Source organism: Spermophilus citellus (genome assembly GCF_964194105.1).
Source record: "Spermophilus citellus genome assembly, chromosome: 15".
NCBI classification, from domain to species: Eukaryota; Metazoa; Chordata; class Mammalia; order Rodentia; family Sciuridae; genus Spermophilus; species Spermophilus citellus.
Window position 1 is genome coordinate 20,090,560 of NC_138195.1, and position 18,410 is coordinate 20,108,969.

Consider the following 18,410-nt stretch of genomic DNA (forward strand, 5'->3'; position numbering starts at 1 on the left):
TAAAAATTCTGTTCTCAAGCACAGGGTAGCCTGCGTGTCTGCTACCTGTACCAACACAAGTAGGGAAGCAGCATTCAGGCATGTCCTTTTATTGCAGGAGACATGACCGTCCAGTGCCACTACTGCACTCACTACTCCTCAGCCATCATCGTCGCTTCCTACCTGGTCCGGATGCCACCCTTCACCCAGGCTTTCTGCTCTCTGCAGGTGAGCTTCTGTCCACTCTCCCTACGCATACATGTGTGCCTGTATGCAGGCATGCACACATGTGTGCACGCGTGTGCGCGCGCGCGCACACACACACACACAGAGCTGTATTATAGGCTTGGAAAAGAGGGGAACTCCTCTGCTAAAAATTCAGTCTTTAGCCAGTGATTCCCACTTGACATTGGCTCCTGGATTCTGTTCCCTCCAGCCAAGGCAAGCTGTTCTTCATCAGTGATACTTGCACATCTGACCCAACAGAGTCTTAAAAAAAAAAGAAAAGCTAAAAAAAAATCAAGAAATAAAAGATATTAAAAAACCCTTAACATAAATAAGATGTACTAGAAAAGGAAAGCAGGAAGCTTGGAGACGAAAAAAGCAAGCAATCAAAGATTAGAAAAATAAACACAAGAAAGAACAATGAAAAGAATATGACTCAAGTGCTCAGAATGCATAAAACTGTGCTAAGTACAAGCTGAAATGTTCCAAAGAACAAACAAAATATTTGAAAATCAAAACCACCAACTAACCCAGAAAAGGAAACTAACCAACTTACCCACCCATAAACTAACAAACCACAGTGCCAGCTTCAAGTTGCCAGGTATCGCAAATAAAAACACAGGATGTCTTGTTAAATTTGGATTTCACAGAGACTGCTTTTTAGATGAACAGTGATTTATATTAAAAAATTATCTGTTGTTTATCTGGAATTTAAATTTAACTGGGCCTCCTGTGTTTTACCTAGTAACTTAAGGAAGCTGGAGGTAAGCCAGTCTGATTACCAAGTGGGTAGTAGTGTCCAAGACCTATGGGATTTCTAAGGGAGAGTCCCTTATGGGACTTGTAAGGGTGCCAAGAAGCATGTCTCCTCTCTTCCTTTCGCCTCTCCATCAATGGGATTCTGCATGCTAGGAAGCTGTTACCCCGGAGACACAGCTTGTGAATGTAGGAAACACTCAGCCTGGCTGCAGCAGGAATACAACACAGGGTCAAGTTTATGGCTGACCTGATCTGGGGCTCACCAAGGTCCCATGGAGAGGAAAGCATGAGCCACACGGGCTGCAGGCCTCTGTTCATACACAGATGACTGACACCTAAGCCACATCTCAGAGAAGCATGAGTGCCCCAGGAACTGCGAGTTTAGGTCTACAAATTCTGATTTAGGTCTGACCTCACCAGCAAGATCACTCATTGTAGTCCCTCAGAGGACATTGACTCTAAGAGGTAATAGGCCACCCTGGGTCAGCACTAAAGGTAGCTCCTATACTCTGGGAAGGAATGGGTAGGGCAAGGTCAAGGCATTTTCTCCAACAAAGAGCAAAACCCTGCTATCTTCTGTTTCTTGGCACAGGCTTCTTTGACGGCGTAGCTCGTCTAGACATTGTATAACCCCCTTTCCCTGGAAATTCGCTCAAAAATAATAAGTGTGCTTCCCCTGAGCCTTTCTCAGGCAACAAGCATTTTAAGTAAGTTTGGTTTGGAGAATGAATGGTCCCAGAGCTGTACCCCATGCCAGGAATCCCATCCAGATGTTGCTCATTAATCCTCAAGAAATGATGATCACTGTTGACGATGATAGTGATGGATTCCGTTACTGCTTTCCATCCAGGGATTTTAAATGTTTCAGTGTGCTGAATGCTTTCAAAGTTTCCCCATGCCCCTTTGTTTGGATGCATCAAAGCCGGAAGTCCCAGCTCTACCTGTTGCTAAGGGTCTTTTCACAAAGGGAAAAGATGGAGTGAAATTGAGACAGTTTGGGATGTGAGATTTATATCCCAGCTCTGCTACTTAATAGATACAAAACCTTCTGCAAGTATTTTACGTCTGGAAATGAGGGTTAATTATGCACATCTCACTGGGCTGTTGAGAAGATTAAATGAGAAATTGTGGGGAAAGCCCCTAGCTCAGGTGATCAATCACTGCGAGTTCCCTTCTTCCCTCTGCAATCAGCCAGATCTAATCTGAGTAGGCCTGAACTTTTTCAAGCTGGTCTCCTCTGGTTTAAGCTAATTTAAGGCAGTCTGGACTTCATTGAAGTATTTCAGTGTAGCAAGAGCCAGACTGAACAGGTGCTGTGAACCCAGGAGGACATTTGGGTAATGGCCACTTTCAAGCTAATCACTATTGTGAGCTTATTTTAGTTAGTTTAATCCATTGGTGATGAGGCCAAACTAGTTTGAGAGGATCTAAATCAGTGTGAGATGGTCAGAGCCAACTTCATAAGCTTTTAGATGGTACCAGTGCAGTGGTGTTAGTGTGAGCCCTTTGGAACCCTGTGTTGAAGTCTGATATGACTTGAGGTACTTTTTTGGCTCAAGCCTGTCTTTGGCCAACTAGCCCATCCAAGTTGAGATCATCTGGGCTCTCCAGGTGTGCCTCTGGATCTATCTCACCTTCCTACCTTTGAAGGACTCTTTTAGTGGGTCATAACTGCTCTAAGCCCTTGGAACCAAAAGAAGAACCAGGCATCTTCTGCTTTTTTCCTTAGAACAAATGACGAGTTTTAGCTCTTTTTAAAGGAATAGGTACACAGACTATGGAAATGTGCCCAAATTTCCTTTGGGAGTCCTGGGTATCAGTGGACCTCTTTAGGAATGTTCTAGCATTATTCTGAAGTCAGGCTCTTCCCTCCGGCCCACTCACCTCCTAGGGGGGCAGGCCTGTTTCTTCTCAAAACACCTTTGCTTTGCCCCCATGCAGTGACAGGAAAGGGCTTCCCACAGGCTCAGTAGCCTCAAGAGCTGACTGTCAACCTGTGTGTAACATGGACTGTGCAGTAAGGAAGCGTGAGAAGGCGGGAGGCTTTCTGCAGCTACTGGAGACCAGAGCTATTGTGCATATGAGTGTCAGCATCAGACAGTGCACCCTTTACCATCCTGCACTAAGCAAATTCTGCCTCTCACCTGCTAGTATGAATCAGCCAGAGTTGAGACATGTGCACTACTGGCTGGGGCTCTGGGCCCAGGGGACTCAGGACCTACTGAGCTCTGCTTTGCTGTTTGACTTCGAGCAGAGGTCTTTCTCTGGTACTGGTTCCTTATTTGCAAATAAAGGAAATGGGTGAGATGCTGCCTCTGAAGGCCCTTTCTTAATAGCATGAGCTGTTAAGAAAGTACTTCCTTAAGTACTTCCTGTGTTCCTGGATGGTGCCAAGTACTCTACATGTACTATTTACATTGTTTCCTTACTTTCTTTTTGTGGTTAAATATAGAACATAACATGTACCCTTACATTTTCAAATGTGGACCTCAGTGGTGCATCACCAACTCTCACCACAATCCATATCCAGAACTTTTTAATCTGCTTGAGCTAAAACTGTACCCATTAAACACTAACTCTCCAAACATCCCTCTCCTGGCAACCCTTACTCTACTTTCTGTCTATGAATTTGACTATTCTGTCATATAAGTGAAATCATACAGTATTTATTCTTTTGTGACTGGCTTCTTGTGCTTAGCAAATGTCCTCAAGATGGATCCATGTCGCAGCATGTGCCAGAATCCTCTAAGCCTGGATAACATTCCATCATGTATATCTACCACACTTGGTGTATCCGTTTATCTGTCAGTGGACATTTGGGTGGCTTCTCCCTTTTGACTATCATGAAGAATGCCATCAGGAACATTGTTGTACCTTCCACGTATCATTATCTCAGGGGACCCACAAGAGGCTGGGAGACAGCATTATGACGAGTCTTGATTTCCTCAGTTTCTGGGAGGTTGTGTTGCTGACTGAGTTTCCTCAGGGAATGGGAATGCAGATGTGATAAATTCCAGCCCTGGGGACACTGAGCCTAAAGCAATCATTGTGAAAGCAAAATGGGGTCTAGAGAGGTTTCCCAGGGGAGATGTGTTCAGGAGGAAGAGACACACCATTTCCAAGGTCATGTTTAACAGGGCAGAGTCCCTCAGGTGATGTCACACAGAGATACACACAGTGTGACATGCAGGCAATCATCTGCATGCAGTGTGCCAGCTGCATGTGTGACATCCCTCTACCCCATGTACCCAGTGCAGACTGACATGCAGCATCAGCCCACTTTTGCTGTTATGTGTTGTACACCCAGTGTGGCCTCTGGGCTCCTGACAGGCACAGAGTTCCTTGGACACTCTGCCAGTTTGCAACATGCTGTGCAGAAAGCCATGGACAGCTCCTACACATAGCCCAAGAATGCAGTGCAGTCTATTGGTTCCTGAATGTAAGGGGTGTCTTATTCCCCTTACCTTCAAATCCCATTAAGTTTGGGTTCATCTTAGAATAAATTCATATCCTCTGTTGTTTGTTTTTATGCCCCAAACTTATCATTTCCATGATAGAGTCTTATAATCCAGAATATATGATGCAATCACTCCAACTTATCCATGAGGGATTGGTTCCAGGATCCCCACAGATACCAAAATCCATGGATGCTGAAGTCCTTTCTCTAAAATGCATAGCATTTGCATAGAACCTATGCATATTCTCTCATAGAATTTAAATCATCTCTAGATTACTTATGGTACCTAATGCAATGTAAGTGGTATAGAAGTAGTTGTTTAACTGCACTGTTCAGGGAATAAGGACTAGAAAAATAGTCTGTACATGTCCAGGACAGATGCAATTTTATTTTAAAAAATTTTTATCCATCATTGGTTGAAACTATGAATGGAACTCATGGATATAGAAGGCAAAAAGAATATACATTCATACATATGCTTACAAAGCTTTATATGTTAGCATATGTATACGTTTTATATATATGTATATACACTTTGTGATTTGCACAGGTGGCATATGCAGGCAGTCAGCAGCTGTATGCTCTGTTGTCCCCACTGCCTGGAGGTATGAGCTACTATCTGCCAGGGCTGGGGGCTGACACCCCTAATAGCAGCCCCAGTATGCTGTAGTTCTCATGAGTCTTAACTGCCTAGAGCTAGAGACTGTGAGCCTCTAGAAAGTTAAGTCACCAGGAGACCCTGTCCCTGCTGGGGACGCAGCCATGACACCTGTTTCTCCCCCATTAAAAGCTCCAGTTGCTCTCAGTCTGGGTGGAGCCTGGCAAAGCAGCCAGCGCCCAGCAAGGACACAGTGCCAGCAGTGGCTGCTGCTGCTGCATTTAATAAGAAACAGAAATAAAGTGCTGTGCTAATTAAGTCACAGCCCGTGTGAAGTCAGCTGTTACCAGCAGTGGGGAAGGGTTTTCTGAACCACCTGAGGCGAGAAGGCTGGGTTTTGTGCTAGACAGATGCTAACTGCAGGGGGAACCAGGAACCTTAGGAAAGCACTTGGCTCATCTTGGTGATTAACTTGGGAGCTCCCAGTGGGTGCCAGACCTTAGTGGCCAGCGCCTGGGTCAAGGTGACATGAGGAAACCAGGGACCTATGTCAGTGCCCACACCTGAGAACCCTTCCTGGCCTTTTCACATACTGCCCATAGTCTGGCACCTGCCTCATAGGGAAGTACCAGCCTCTGGGACTCAGTCAGCACTTTGCATAGGGCTAGCCCACCCCACTGTAGCCAGGTCTGCTGGACCCAGAAGCCTTCAGCTATGCTCGGAGGCAATGCCAGGTCTTGGGATCCAAAAGAACCCAAACAGTGACTTGACAGGAGTCCTTTAACAAGGTGTAATTATGATCACACAAACTCAGTGAAGAATGTGTGATAGAATCTGACAGAACTGGAATAAACTCCCAGCTCTAGAACTTTCCTACAGGTGGTATAACATAACTGAGCCTCAGTGTCCTCATCCTTTAAATCACCCCTCACTGAGTGGGAGGTGAGGACAAGACATCTGGTTGCTTCTGAGTGCTCCATATACACCTGCTCTCCTGGTCATAGTTGGCAGTGATGTTTCCACTTGACTTTGTGGGTTCTACTTGTTCAGGAAAGAGCTATGTCCTACCAGAAGGAGAACCAATGGCTACTCTGGAATCAGCCCATCCTCAATCAAGAGCAAGTTTGATTAAGCAGCTGGATAAGTGCCAGCACTTCCCAAACATCATGTGGGACCTATGGCTTTTAGCTTGCCAGTAGGATGTTAGGGCCTGGAATTTCAAACAAAAATCCATGGAATGGCATGTTCTGGTCTGTCTTGTCCTCTCACATTGCCCCTGTCTTCATTGGTGGTGCTGGTGCCTCAGAATGGTCCTGACAATGCCTTCTTTATTTGCCACTTCCATCCTAAGGCCCTTTAGCCTTTCCTACCCTCCTGCCTTGTCCTTGGCAAGAGAAACCGTGCCTCTCTCCCTTCCCCTCATGCTCCAATATTGATCTCCTTTTTATTTTTCTTCTTCTTAAGAGTCTCTGGTTGCCTTTCCCACTCGCACTGAGATTGGGGCCCAAACCTGGGATTGCTCCGCAGTTCCTAGTCTATACAGGGAAAAGGATGTAGGGCTTGATTCATTTGACAACCCTTTCTTTGTGCCTAGAGCCCCACATAATGTACACACACACACACACACACACATACACAAACACACATACACACATTCAGATATACACACATGTACATGCACACTCATATTTACACACATGCTTGTGCACATACACACATTATTGCTTTTACATATACAACAATCATCTAAGGTTTGCAGAGGAGGAAATAGGCAATTAAAGAGATTAAGGAACTAATTCATGTTCATTCTGCAAATAAGAGGGCATTGAAATTCCATGTCATCTGCTGAGTTCCAGAGCCAAAGCATTCTATGTGTAGCATGCTGCCTCTTTGATGGACAAACAGTAGCTTAGATCAACTGATATCTTGTAAATAAATTGTTTGCATGGGATATTTTTAAATTACTGGGAATATATACAGTGAGAATAGGTTTTCAACCTGTTCATACAGCCAGTCCATTATCTAGATGTGAATGGGTTGATTTGAGTCATTCCTACCTGGAAGGAAGACTGGACTATCTTGTATAATCATTAAAATATCTGTGCATTCAAGGGTCCTTGAGCACATGCGGTTTCTGATTCCTATGAATGTGGGTCAAAAAATTAAGTGTGGTTTCCCTGACATACTTTCCCTACACAAGTGGAGAGGGGTCTAAGGATGTAGCAATTGAAGTGCCTGCCCAGGCACGTTGGCACTGTCAATTGACAGGAAAGACGTTTTGCCTTTATCTTTAAGTATTCTGTTTTGGAGTATATCCAGTTATACCATGTAGTTATAACCAGTCCACCAAGATCATGGACATTTTTAAAAATCTGAACCCACATCAACATTCAGCATCATCCTTGGTATCAGCTGCTTCTTTTCCCCAGTATTTTACTCTTAATTTTGTTTCATCTCTTAGCAAGATTGAGTACCTCTTAAAGTATTTTGTTGACAAAAGTTGCCTAGGATTATATTATTTCTGAGCCCTAAAATGTTCAAAAATATTTCTGGTATCTTGACAGGTGAGTGATGACTTGGCTAGATGCCAAAGACCATAACTTTTTGACTCAGAGCTCTCTGGCCTTGACCTGGCTGCATTGGATCAAATGTTACATGTGAAAATATTCTGCCAATAAGAAGTTGCTCCTTTGTTGACAGTCATGACCTTGCTGGGTTTTTTAAATTTTATTTTTAGCTTGTTTGGATACCTCCAGGAGTCATTATTCTTGACATTCTGGAATGCCTGTAGAATAGATGCAGGAGCAGATTTTGGTTCACGAATTCTTTCTGATCATTTTGTTTCCTTCTGATCTCTAGACTTAATTTTGTTGTTTTATTTCATTTGGTTTTGGAATTTCCCTTTGTAGGAACTTTGTAAACTTGAATTGTGTGTCTCTCTGCATCTCCTCTTCTTGCCCTTTCTCCTTTTTATTTTCTTCAGCTTTTCTCCTCCCTTCCTTCCCTGAGAATCACATCCTGGGACTTACTTCCAGTAACTACCAGAGTTTATGTCAACCCACAGACTTACAATACAAGTAACAAAGCAACTCTACTTTTTCTTCTAGGGAATTTGGTGTTTTCTTTTGTATTGCAGAAGTGAGAAAACCCATTAATTTTGAAACAAATGTATGCAAATACATTTATTAATATAGGAAATAGGAAAATCAGTTATTGCTTCCTTTATAAATAATACAGGCTTAAGTTTTAAAGATATTACTTTTGCTAAAATGCATTAGACAGCTGTGAAAAAAATAACATTTTTCTTTGTGGTAATATCTTTAACCAGATTTGTAGCACTAACAATATTTCCTATGTATATATTATTTTTATTTAATACAGGTAATCTTTTTATTACCAAATCATATTGTTTCTCAGGAGATTACCATCAGTGCTCATAAAAGCTGCAAAAGGAAAAATGGGCTGAGGAGAAGGCATCAATCTCCCACAGATGTAAGGCTCAGGCTGCAGATTAAATACACAGAGCTCCTAATGCATTTCAATGAGTGACTCGTTAGGTGCAGATTTACTTAGATTCCTCCCATTTTATTTCCATTTCAATTTAAATTTGATGGTGGATGCCAGCCTCTAATTTCAACCAAGAGCAAAGTGACCACAGGGAAAAACTACATCTTTAAGCTGTCCAGCTACTACTGTGTTTGGTTGAGACCCCTTGGGTAACTGGATATCTTGCGATTCCTGCCTGTGTGCAAAAAAAGACCCATGGATTCCTCTGAATCCACAACTCTATCTGGGAAAACTGACCAGCCAGTCCATGTTCACCAGGGTGCCCACATAAGGCCTTCTTTGGGTGTGTACCAGGTTCTTCCCTTACAGAAAGAGCTAAGTCTCACTTTGGCCCATAGGTAGTAGTTCAAGTTTGTAACAGAATTAGGAACTTAACTTAAAAAAAATGACATGAGGCAAAGCATGCCATTTGAAGTCGCATCTATGGGTTTGACCCCAACTCTTCTATTTACTGCTTTGAAGGCCTTAGGAGAAAATCAGTATGCTTTGAGAAGCATCAGTTTCCCACGTCTTCAAAATGGAAATAGCAATTCCTTTCCAATGTACCTGCTGTGAGGATTAAGAGAAATCATGTATATGTTCACAGAGTATCTAACAGAACAGACATGCCTTTCTCCTTTCTTACCCTTCATTCATGGCTGCAGCTGCCCAAAGCTGCCTTAGGTAAATGCTGATGGAAATCTTTAGCCCTCTCTAAAGTGAAGGGAGATGACAGGGACAATGCTCTACTCTTTACTCTTATGGTCTCATGTGTGTCCTGCAGAACTTGGCAAAAGGAAAACAAATATTTTCTTCAAAAAAGGCCTAGTCTTGATAAAGACAAGTGGACCACAGAATTTCAGGGAGGTAGATATTGTTGGATATGTCTAAACTCAAGTAGACCCAAGGCTCAGTTTCAGAAACTCTTTCCTGAAGTCTGTCTGTCCCCAGCTTCTTCATCTTTCCAATCAGGACCTGATCTAAGACTGTTCTCTGCCTTCTTCTGACCCCTAAGACCATCTGATGAATAGGGTGGTCAGTTTGACAATTGAAATGAAGAAATTTGACAATTCAGGTAAGAGATCTAGAGCATCCAAAGAAAGAATTGTGTCTCAAGTCTTACCAGGTTCATCCCTAATTGCCAAACTCAGGCTGCAAAAGGGCACCTGCCATGAGCCTTGGAACGCAGGCTGGCCTTGGCAGCTGTGCAGACATTCTGTCCTCATGTGCCAGCCTCCCATCCTCTGACAGCTCCAGCTCTACTTCTTCAAGCCGATTGTTTCTTGTCAAGGCCTAGTCCACTGAGCAAGGTCCCCTCCTACATTCACACCCCATTCCAGAATGCCTTGTGCATGGTATTAGATGTCACCAGAGCCCTGACCTATCAAGTCTCTGACCTCCCATCTCTCTTTCTTATCAAGGCCTTGACCTCTGCATAGAAGTCAGCTGGCTTCCCCATCACCAGGCTTCCAGAATCACCTCTGGCTGAGATTCTCCAAAAAACCTCTGCTGACCTACCATGCAGAATAGCTGACCCACCTCTTTGTCCTGTAGTTGACTCTCTCTTTCCTGCCTGTGATACTCCAGTGTGGGCCTCTCAAGAGCAGAGTGAAAGGCATTCTTATCTCTACTTCCTCAAGTTAGGTGCTTGATTCAGAGTGGCCCTCAGCAACCTTGGGGAATGGTAAGAGAGTTGACCATGATTTTCTAATCTCTGATCTCTGATCTGAAGTTCAATTGCTGGTAAAGCAGGATCCCTTAAACCCCATGGATTGTGGGTCCTCCCTCGAAGGCATAAGGTTCCAGAGAGTGACTGAATGGACAGATGTGTGAAGAAATCATGGCACACAAGCATGGGCTGATGCATGTGCCTGTGTGGGTAGAATGAGTGAAAAGTCCCAGTGGTGGAAACTGTGCTCCTGAGGCAGCATGGATGGAAGGAGGCCTGTGCATGCAGAGTGTGGCCAGCCTGAGGACTCAAGCACATGTGGTTGATCATGTTGGCTCCTTTTCATGCAGGGTGGAAGCTTTGATGTGGCAGATAGAATGTTCCACAGCATGAAGAGTGCATGGGAGTCTGCCTCCAGGGAGAACATGAGTGACGTCAGGGAGCTGACTCCAGAGTTCTTCTATCTTCCTGAGTTCCTAACCAACTGCAATGCAGTGGAGTTTGGTGAGTAGAGGTCTGGGCAAGGCCTGGGTATCTGAGTGAGGACTAGTTGGGGTGGGGAGCAGAGGTTCTGGGGAGTATAGTCTCTTTCCTGCAGCTCCTGGGTGGCAACTAATTTCTTTTTTTTTTTCTTTTTAAAGAGAGAGAGAGAGAAAAAAAAATATTTTTTTAATATTTATTTTTTTTTTTTAGTTCTCGGCAGACACAACATCTTTGTATGTATGTGGTGCTGAGGATCGAACCCGGGCCGCACGCATGCCAGGCAAGCGCGCTACCGCTTGAGCCACATCCCCAGCCCCGGCAACTCATTTCATATGAATATTTTTAACTCACCTTAACAAACAGGCCCCTCACTAAGACCAATGCAAGGGATATGAGGCCTCTGCTGGGTGACAGCATCCATGTTCAAAGGAGGTTGCTGAGAAAGGACACTGGGCCCCTGGTTTCCTGGGACCCTGCCCAGCCATGACCTTTTCTCTAAGAGCTCCAGGCTCTAATTGGCAGCAAGGCAGCAGCAAGAGAGCAGGAACTCTTGCTAGTAGCCTCAATCTAGCACTGTCCTGCTGCACTGTGACCTTGAGCTCTTCACCAGCTCCATTTCTGCCAGTCTTGCAAATGGGCAAACTTCTAAGTTACAGCTTTTCTTTGTTCCTGCAGCCCAGAATGAGCTAGGCCTTCTTTCTACTCTAGAGGAGGAACAAAAAATTCAGGAGTAGGTCCCTTGGAGATTGCATATAACTTGGGAGCCTCCATTGCAAATGTATATGGTGCCAAGTTGGGACAACTTGCTGAGGGTATGTGTGGTCAGAACCAGGGCAGAGAACATGACTCAGAGGGCCACTTAGAGCAAGTGACCAAGGAAGGACCTGCCTAAGGAGGAGACAAGTGGGCTAAGACTGACTGATGAGAAGGGCCAGGCCAGGCATAGCCCTGCAAACTTGAGATAGCAAAACAATTATTCTAGTTGTGCCATGAAGGCTCTGGAGAGTTCCAGCAAGATCACAGTTAACATCTATTGAACCTCCGTCACAGGTCTGGTATTGTTCTAAGTACTATTATGTTTATTTTATCTTATGATCCTCATGCCAGCTCTGTGAGATAACTCCTGTCATCACCTTCAGTTTAACAGGTGGGAAAACTGAATCCTAAGATATTAAGCAACTTGCTCAAGGTTGTACAGCTAATGGGTAGGGGAGACTTGAGATGGAAGCTAGGCTCTTCTTATTCTCTGTGGAATCTCCAAAAACCTTGTGTTCTCCATTTAAAAATGGAGGGAAAATGCATGAATTATCAAGTTAGAGTGAAGATTCAGTAAGAAAATGTGTTCCCAAAGCCTCCCATGGTGCCTGGCCTGGACTTGGGTGCGTACAGTATGCCGACTTGTATTGGTTTTACTTAAGCTGGGTAAATAAGTTCTCCCTGTTATTCAGACGCCCAGATGAAAAGGCCTAGTGTAGTGGGGAGGAAGCTCGACCCACAATGGTGACACTGAGATCATTCCATATGACTTGGGAGTCCAGCACTAGTGCTGCCTAGGGAATAAGGAGGACCTTGTGGAGGAGAAGAAGATGGAGAGACCAAGCACATGAGGACTGGGGACATTCCAGGGAGAGGATGCCGGAAGCAGTGTGGGCTGCATAGGACAAAGCTCACACTCCAATCAACACATCAAGGCAATTCTAGGTCTGAGCCCAGTGAGGGCTCCTGTTTATCCCAACCCCTATTGTTTTGCATCCCACTCAGGCTGCATGCAGGACGGGACAACACTGGGGGACGTGCAACTTCCTCCCTGGGCAGATGGGGACCCTCGGAAATTCATCAGCCTGCACAGACAGGTGAGTTACACCAGAGCCTCTGGTTTTCTGATGTGTTCCTCAGCATCCCCCGGACCTTCATACAAGCCTCCTGTCCCAGAAGAGGGAACAAGCCCTGAGCCTTTTGTGTTACAGAATGGGTAAGGTCTATACCCTGGGGTGTCAGGAGATGGCCTGGTTTCTGGGCTGTTCTGAGAGCCCCATTGGGCTTTGCCCTTATGCCTGTTTTTTGAGGACATCACTACAGGAGAGAGTTTGCATGTCCAGGAAGATGTCAGTGACTTTAGCCCACCCTAAAAGCAGGGCTACTCCCTGGGTCATGCTGCCCAGTACACCTAAGAGAAAGTTTGGAGAGTCCAAGGAGCTCCCTCTGACCAAAAAACTCTTCCAGGACTGGGGAGGGCTTGACCTATTTCCTAGAAAATCAAAGCTAGATTAAGATACAGCTGATGACAGAAGAGGGACGACTAACTGTAAGAAGTAAAGGCTCAAGAGGAATGGAGGTTTGATAAGGGGGAAGAATAGCCTTAGGAAGTAGTTAATAATGACCAGCAAGGTGAAGACGTGGCTTCCACTAGTGGGAAGGTTGGAATGGGTGCTTTGAAGATGGAGCAGTTATGGATAGTGACATGGGTTAAGGGCTGTGTTAAACAGGTTTCCATTGCTATGACAAATGCCTGAGGTCATCAACTTAAAAGGAGGAAGGACTTATTTTGCCTCACAGTTTCAGAGGTTTCAGTCCATGATTGGTTGGCCTCTCTTGTTTTGGGGCCTGTGATGAGGCAAAATATCATGGTGGGAAGAGAATGATGGATCAAATCTGCTTATCTATATGTTTTGATAAGTGTTCTGTGGTTGTTTTGATTGTTTTCAAATTCATGATCAAGTGCATTTTTCCCTAGGAATGTATAGTTGATTCAACACACAGAAATTAATAAATGTAATTCATCAAATAAATAGACTTAAAGAAAAGAAGCACAGGATTATCTGAATAAATTAAAAAAACATTTCAAAGAATACAACCTCCATGCATGCTAAAAACACCAAAAACAACAATAACAAAAACCTAGGGATAGAAGGAACATACATCAACATTGTATAAGACATATACATCAAAGTCAAGGCCAACATCATTCTAAATAGAGAAATGATAAAAAGGGAAAGAAAAAAATGGGGCTTGGGTTCCAATATCTCCTTCAGGGACCCACTCCCCATGATCTAGCTTCCTTCCTCTAGGCCCTATCTTCTAAAGGTTTAGCCACTTCTCTATAGTGCCAGTCCAGGGCCAAGCTTTTAACAACTGAACCTATGGATTGAACTATAACAAGGAGCATCATGACTGTGTGACTTTGGGTGGAGTAGAAGCAAAAATCATTGGAGGGGAGAGCTTAAGGGTCAGAGAGGCCAGAGATTACAGTCCCTGAGGGTGATGACAGATCTTGGAGAAGAAGCGATGGTATAGCCAGGAGTGACATTTTCAGTGAATGAGAAGAGCAGACAAGTGGGTAGATGGCAGCAGTGAGGCTGAGGAGGGGGTAGAAATGAATCTCAGAAAGCACAGAGGACAGATTTCTTTCTTTCTTTTTTAACAAGAAGGCAGAGGAACAGGGTCTTGACATGGCTATGGGGATTGAGGAAAACACCAGCCCCAACTCCTGGCTTCCAAACTTATGGGATGTGTTTAGCAAGTGTCCACTTACTGACGGGGACCTGATGGGTTAAGGAAAGGAAGTGGAGGAATGGTCCGGAAGAGCTTGAGGATATGAAAATGTGTTGGTTATGAAGTGGCAGGAAAAGGGCCAAGGCTGGTGCCATTCCCTCAGGTACACAGTCATTCTGTTGCAGTCCCAGCAAGTGCTTTAGTGCAAACATTTACAGAAGGCCCCGAGGTGGGCTCCAGGTCTAGGAGTACCATGCCTTTCATCAAGGATCATATGGCATCACTCAAGTGTGAGCTTCTGGAATTCAAAGCCACTTGATCAAATACCTCAGAGAAATTAATCTGGTACAAGTGCCCCAGCTTCCCTAGGCCCAGGTGGAGGGATGCATGTGCTCCCAAGAGGACCAAGGAAATGAGATGAAAATCTTTGAGTTCCAGGGCTGCAGCCCCAAAGGACTGCACTCAGCAGAAAGGTGTCAACTCTCCAGTGGACTGGGACATCCAAATGCTGGGCACATATCCTCTTGCTTATAGGTAGCAACTTCTAAGAAATATTACCAACCTGGGTTTCCTAATCTGAGCTAGCACCATCCATCAAGGCTGCACCCATGAAGGATCCAGTATGCTTGGCTGCTGTGCTGAATTACTTGGACTGTTAAACATTACTTAGTTATAGTTAGATGTTGCTAGCTTCCAGTGGGAGCTGTGTACCCGAGCAGGATGAGGTTTAGCTCCCACTTAGAGGCTTTAAACTCCATGGCTGAGTCTGAACCATCTCCTGTCCTCCCAGATGGGGACAGTGAGGCTGCATATGGACAGGATGGTCCTCAGGTCGTCACACTTGCCCCTTGGGTACATAAGTAGGACAATCTTTATCACCTTCATGCCCAAGGCTGGACAGAAATGCCCCATGAAGAAAACTTGCATTCTTGGGGGCCTACCTGCACGAAAAGGGTAGATTCTATTATTTCCCTCTCAGGGATGATTTAGTAAGGTCCCCTCAACCAGATGTCAATGACTTCTCAGTATTTGTATGAAGTGAGATCTTCTCAGTGAAACTGAATATCCCCTGGAGGGGAGTGGGTCTGAGGCATGAAAGTTGAAGTTTGGATAGCAAAATCAAAAACTATATACATGGGCTGGGTGCAGTAGCATTTGCCTATAATCCAAGTGACTCGGGAGGCTAAGATAAGAGGAATGCATATTCAAAGCCAGCCTCAACAATTTAGTGAGACCTCTGAAATTTAGTGAGACCCTATTTCAAAATAAAATTTGATAAAAGACTACAGATACAGATCAGTGGTAAAGTGCCCCTGGATCCAATCTCTAATACCACACACACACACACACACACACACACACACACGCACGCACACGCACATATGCACACACACACACACACACACACACACACACACACAGACATACACATTACCATGCCCAAGAACTGCTGAAATTATCCCTACCAGCAAGAGGTGGTCTCTTAATGGGAAGAGACAATACAGATAAATCCAAGCCGTTGCCTGTCACCTCGCAGGTGCTCAGTGTAATCACCTCACCACATGGAGCTCACTTTGCTCCAAACACAGAGACAATTTAATCCTCACATTAACCTTGGAAGAAAGTACAATTGCTGTCCATCCTACAGATGAAGAAACTGAGGAACAGAGATGTTCAGAAATGTGTGAGTGGCAATGCTCACTTCAGTCCACTCGAGAGCATGTTCTCCAAATCACTACACTTGGTCTCAACCTCTTGATGATCCCTCGTCAGAATCAACTTTCTGTATTTAGATCTCAGCAGGACCTCAGAACATCATTCTGCCTGGTCTCTTCCAAGTAGATGTCACTTGCAGACCTATACCACATGGATGTTCTGAATGGCATGGTTATCATCTGAAGTGGATGACTGGGATGACGGAAACAGTCAGATCTGATTTGCCATGAACTGGAAGCAGGAACCAGCTTCCCTGGGGTGGTTGGCTCATCTGCCTGCTCTCCACTCATTAAGGCTGGGAGACACCAGTCATCTCTCCCATGCAGAATAAGCATCCTGAAGCACATGTATCTTCCCATCTGTGCAGAGGGTGCATGAGTCCATGAGAGGGCTGGGTTTTCACATTTTCTGGGTTTTGATTCCAGGCTCTGGAAAGTGACTTTGTCAGTGCCAACCTCCATCATTGGATAGATCTCATTTTTGGATACAAGCAGCAGGGACCAGCTGCAGTGGAGGCAATTAATACCTTCCACCCCTACTTCTATGGAGACAGAGTGGACCTCAGCAGCATCAGTGACCCTCTGATCAAGAGTACCATCCTGGGCTTTGTCAGCAACTTTGGACAGGTTCCCAAACAGGTACTGCAGATTATATATTTGTTTTGCTTTCTCAAAAGAGTATGCACCATGTGGGCTTGGGAGAGAGAGTGAGCACATTCTCTCCTGTGGTAGGAGCAAGGGAGAGGACTAGAGGGAAAAAAATGGTCCCTAGTCATCTTTCTGTGCATTCAATATCAGGGCTTACCCCTCGGTTTCCTTCTGATGTAGATGAAGATGATGACATTGTTAATGATAATGGGTGAAGGTTACATCTTTCTGTGATGCTAGTGACAGACAGTATGATTGATTCATTATACTTCTTTTTTTTATCAATATCTACCCTTCAGGATAATTATTTCTGATGAGTTAAGACATCAAGTACAAGAAAGTGTATGAAATGTGACCAGCACTTAACAACTGTTAATTGTGTGATTATATCATTGTATCCTCTCATAAGCTCTGTATATAGAAAGTGTTTTATTATGGATCAGGAAACTGAGGCTCAGAGAGAATAAATAACTCACTTGTATTGGATTGTACCATTACTAAAAAATAGACGTAGAGACCTGAGTAGATACATCATGTGGGTAGGTAGGTACAAAGCATAGGTGATATTGCCACTGTCCTAAAAACATCTACCTTCCACCTGCCGGGGCCTGGTGAACTTCAGGGTCCTCACCTGGGCCTTTGGCTCTGTTGGCTCCATTTCCCACTGGGACATCTGCTCAGCAACGTGAGGTCGTTTATTTATATTGACCTATTTATGAAACACAGGCAAGAAAAGTGCTTATTTAACTGACCTCATCCCTATTGATCCACAAACTGGTTCTGTGTGATGTTTTGTTTCATCTCTGGTCAGAGCCCTGGCCCCACAGGCTGGGGACATCACCTGGATAGTCAGCAACTATCCTGGGAAATGAGTGCCCAAACCCAGCCAATTCAGGACATCCTGCTCAATAGCCTTCCCTGCATGAACCACGAGGGCTGGCTGAGCTCCTCTTGCAGCTTGTGCAAAACTAACAATATCTTTTCCACCTGTCCCTTTATGGCTTATATGTATTTGCTCAGCTCCCAGGTATGGGGAACATGACAGGGGCATGAGGTGACTTGGAGATTAGATGGCACATACAATGTTTGCAGTTTTTTGGAAAGGGGGAAGATTTTAGGAAACTCAGTGGCCTAGAGGTTTTGTTTGTCAGATTTAAAAAATATATAATACAGAAAAAGCAATGAAATACTTCCAAGTAGGCACCACCCATCCAACTGGGTCCAGTTTTATGCACTTGCAGCCTTGTACACATGCACAGATACTTTCCCATCAGTATAATCATGAAGTATATACAATTTTATATTCTTATTTTATGTAGTGACATAGGATACTCATATCCTTATCTGAAATACTTTGGTGCAGAAGTATTTCAGATTTTAGTTAGTTTGTTTTAATGTTTGCATTAACTTTTCCTGTTGAGCATCCCTAATTCAAAAACCTGAAATTTGAAATGCTTCAAAGTTTAAAATGTCTTGAGCATCATGTGAGCACTCACAAGATTTGGAACTTCAGAGCATTTCAGATTTTTGATTTTTGGATTAGGAATGCTTAACCTATATATCCATGTGAGCTTTTAAAATATTTCTAGCTGGGCATGGTGGCATACACCTGTAAATCCCAGCAGCTCAGGAGACTGAGGCAGGAGGATTACAAATTCAATACCAGCCTCAGCAAAAGCAAGGCACTGTGCAACTCAGTGAGACATTGTGTCTAAATAAAATACAAAATAGAGCTGGGGATGTGGCTCAGTGGCCCCTGAGTTCAATCCCTATTACCCCCACTCCCCAAAGAATACTTCTAAGTAATTATTAGAATGAGAATTCCCAAGCTATCCCAGT

General features: G+C 44.3%; 1 protein-coding gene across 2 annotated transcripts in view; it reads left to right on the forward strand.

Moving 5' to 3' along the window:
- Positions 1–18,410, forward strand: part of WDFY4 (WDFY family member 4) — a 250,451-nt gene that overhangs the window by 215,637 nt on the left and 16,404 nt on the right. For both annotated transcript variants that reach the window (XM_081267492.1, XM_081267493.1), the window contains exons 50-53: positions 98–207; positions 10,584–10,737; positions 12,478–12,569; positions 16,350–16,562. In XM_081267492.1, coding sequence (XP_081123618.1) covers positions 98–207; positions 10,584–10,737; positions 12,478–12,569; positions 16,350–16,562 — 569 coding nt within the window. The remainder of the gene's footprint in view (positions 1–97; positions 208–10,583; positions 10,738–12,477; positions 12,570–16,349; positions 16,563–18,410) is intronic.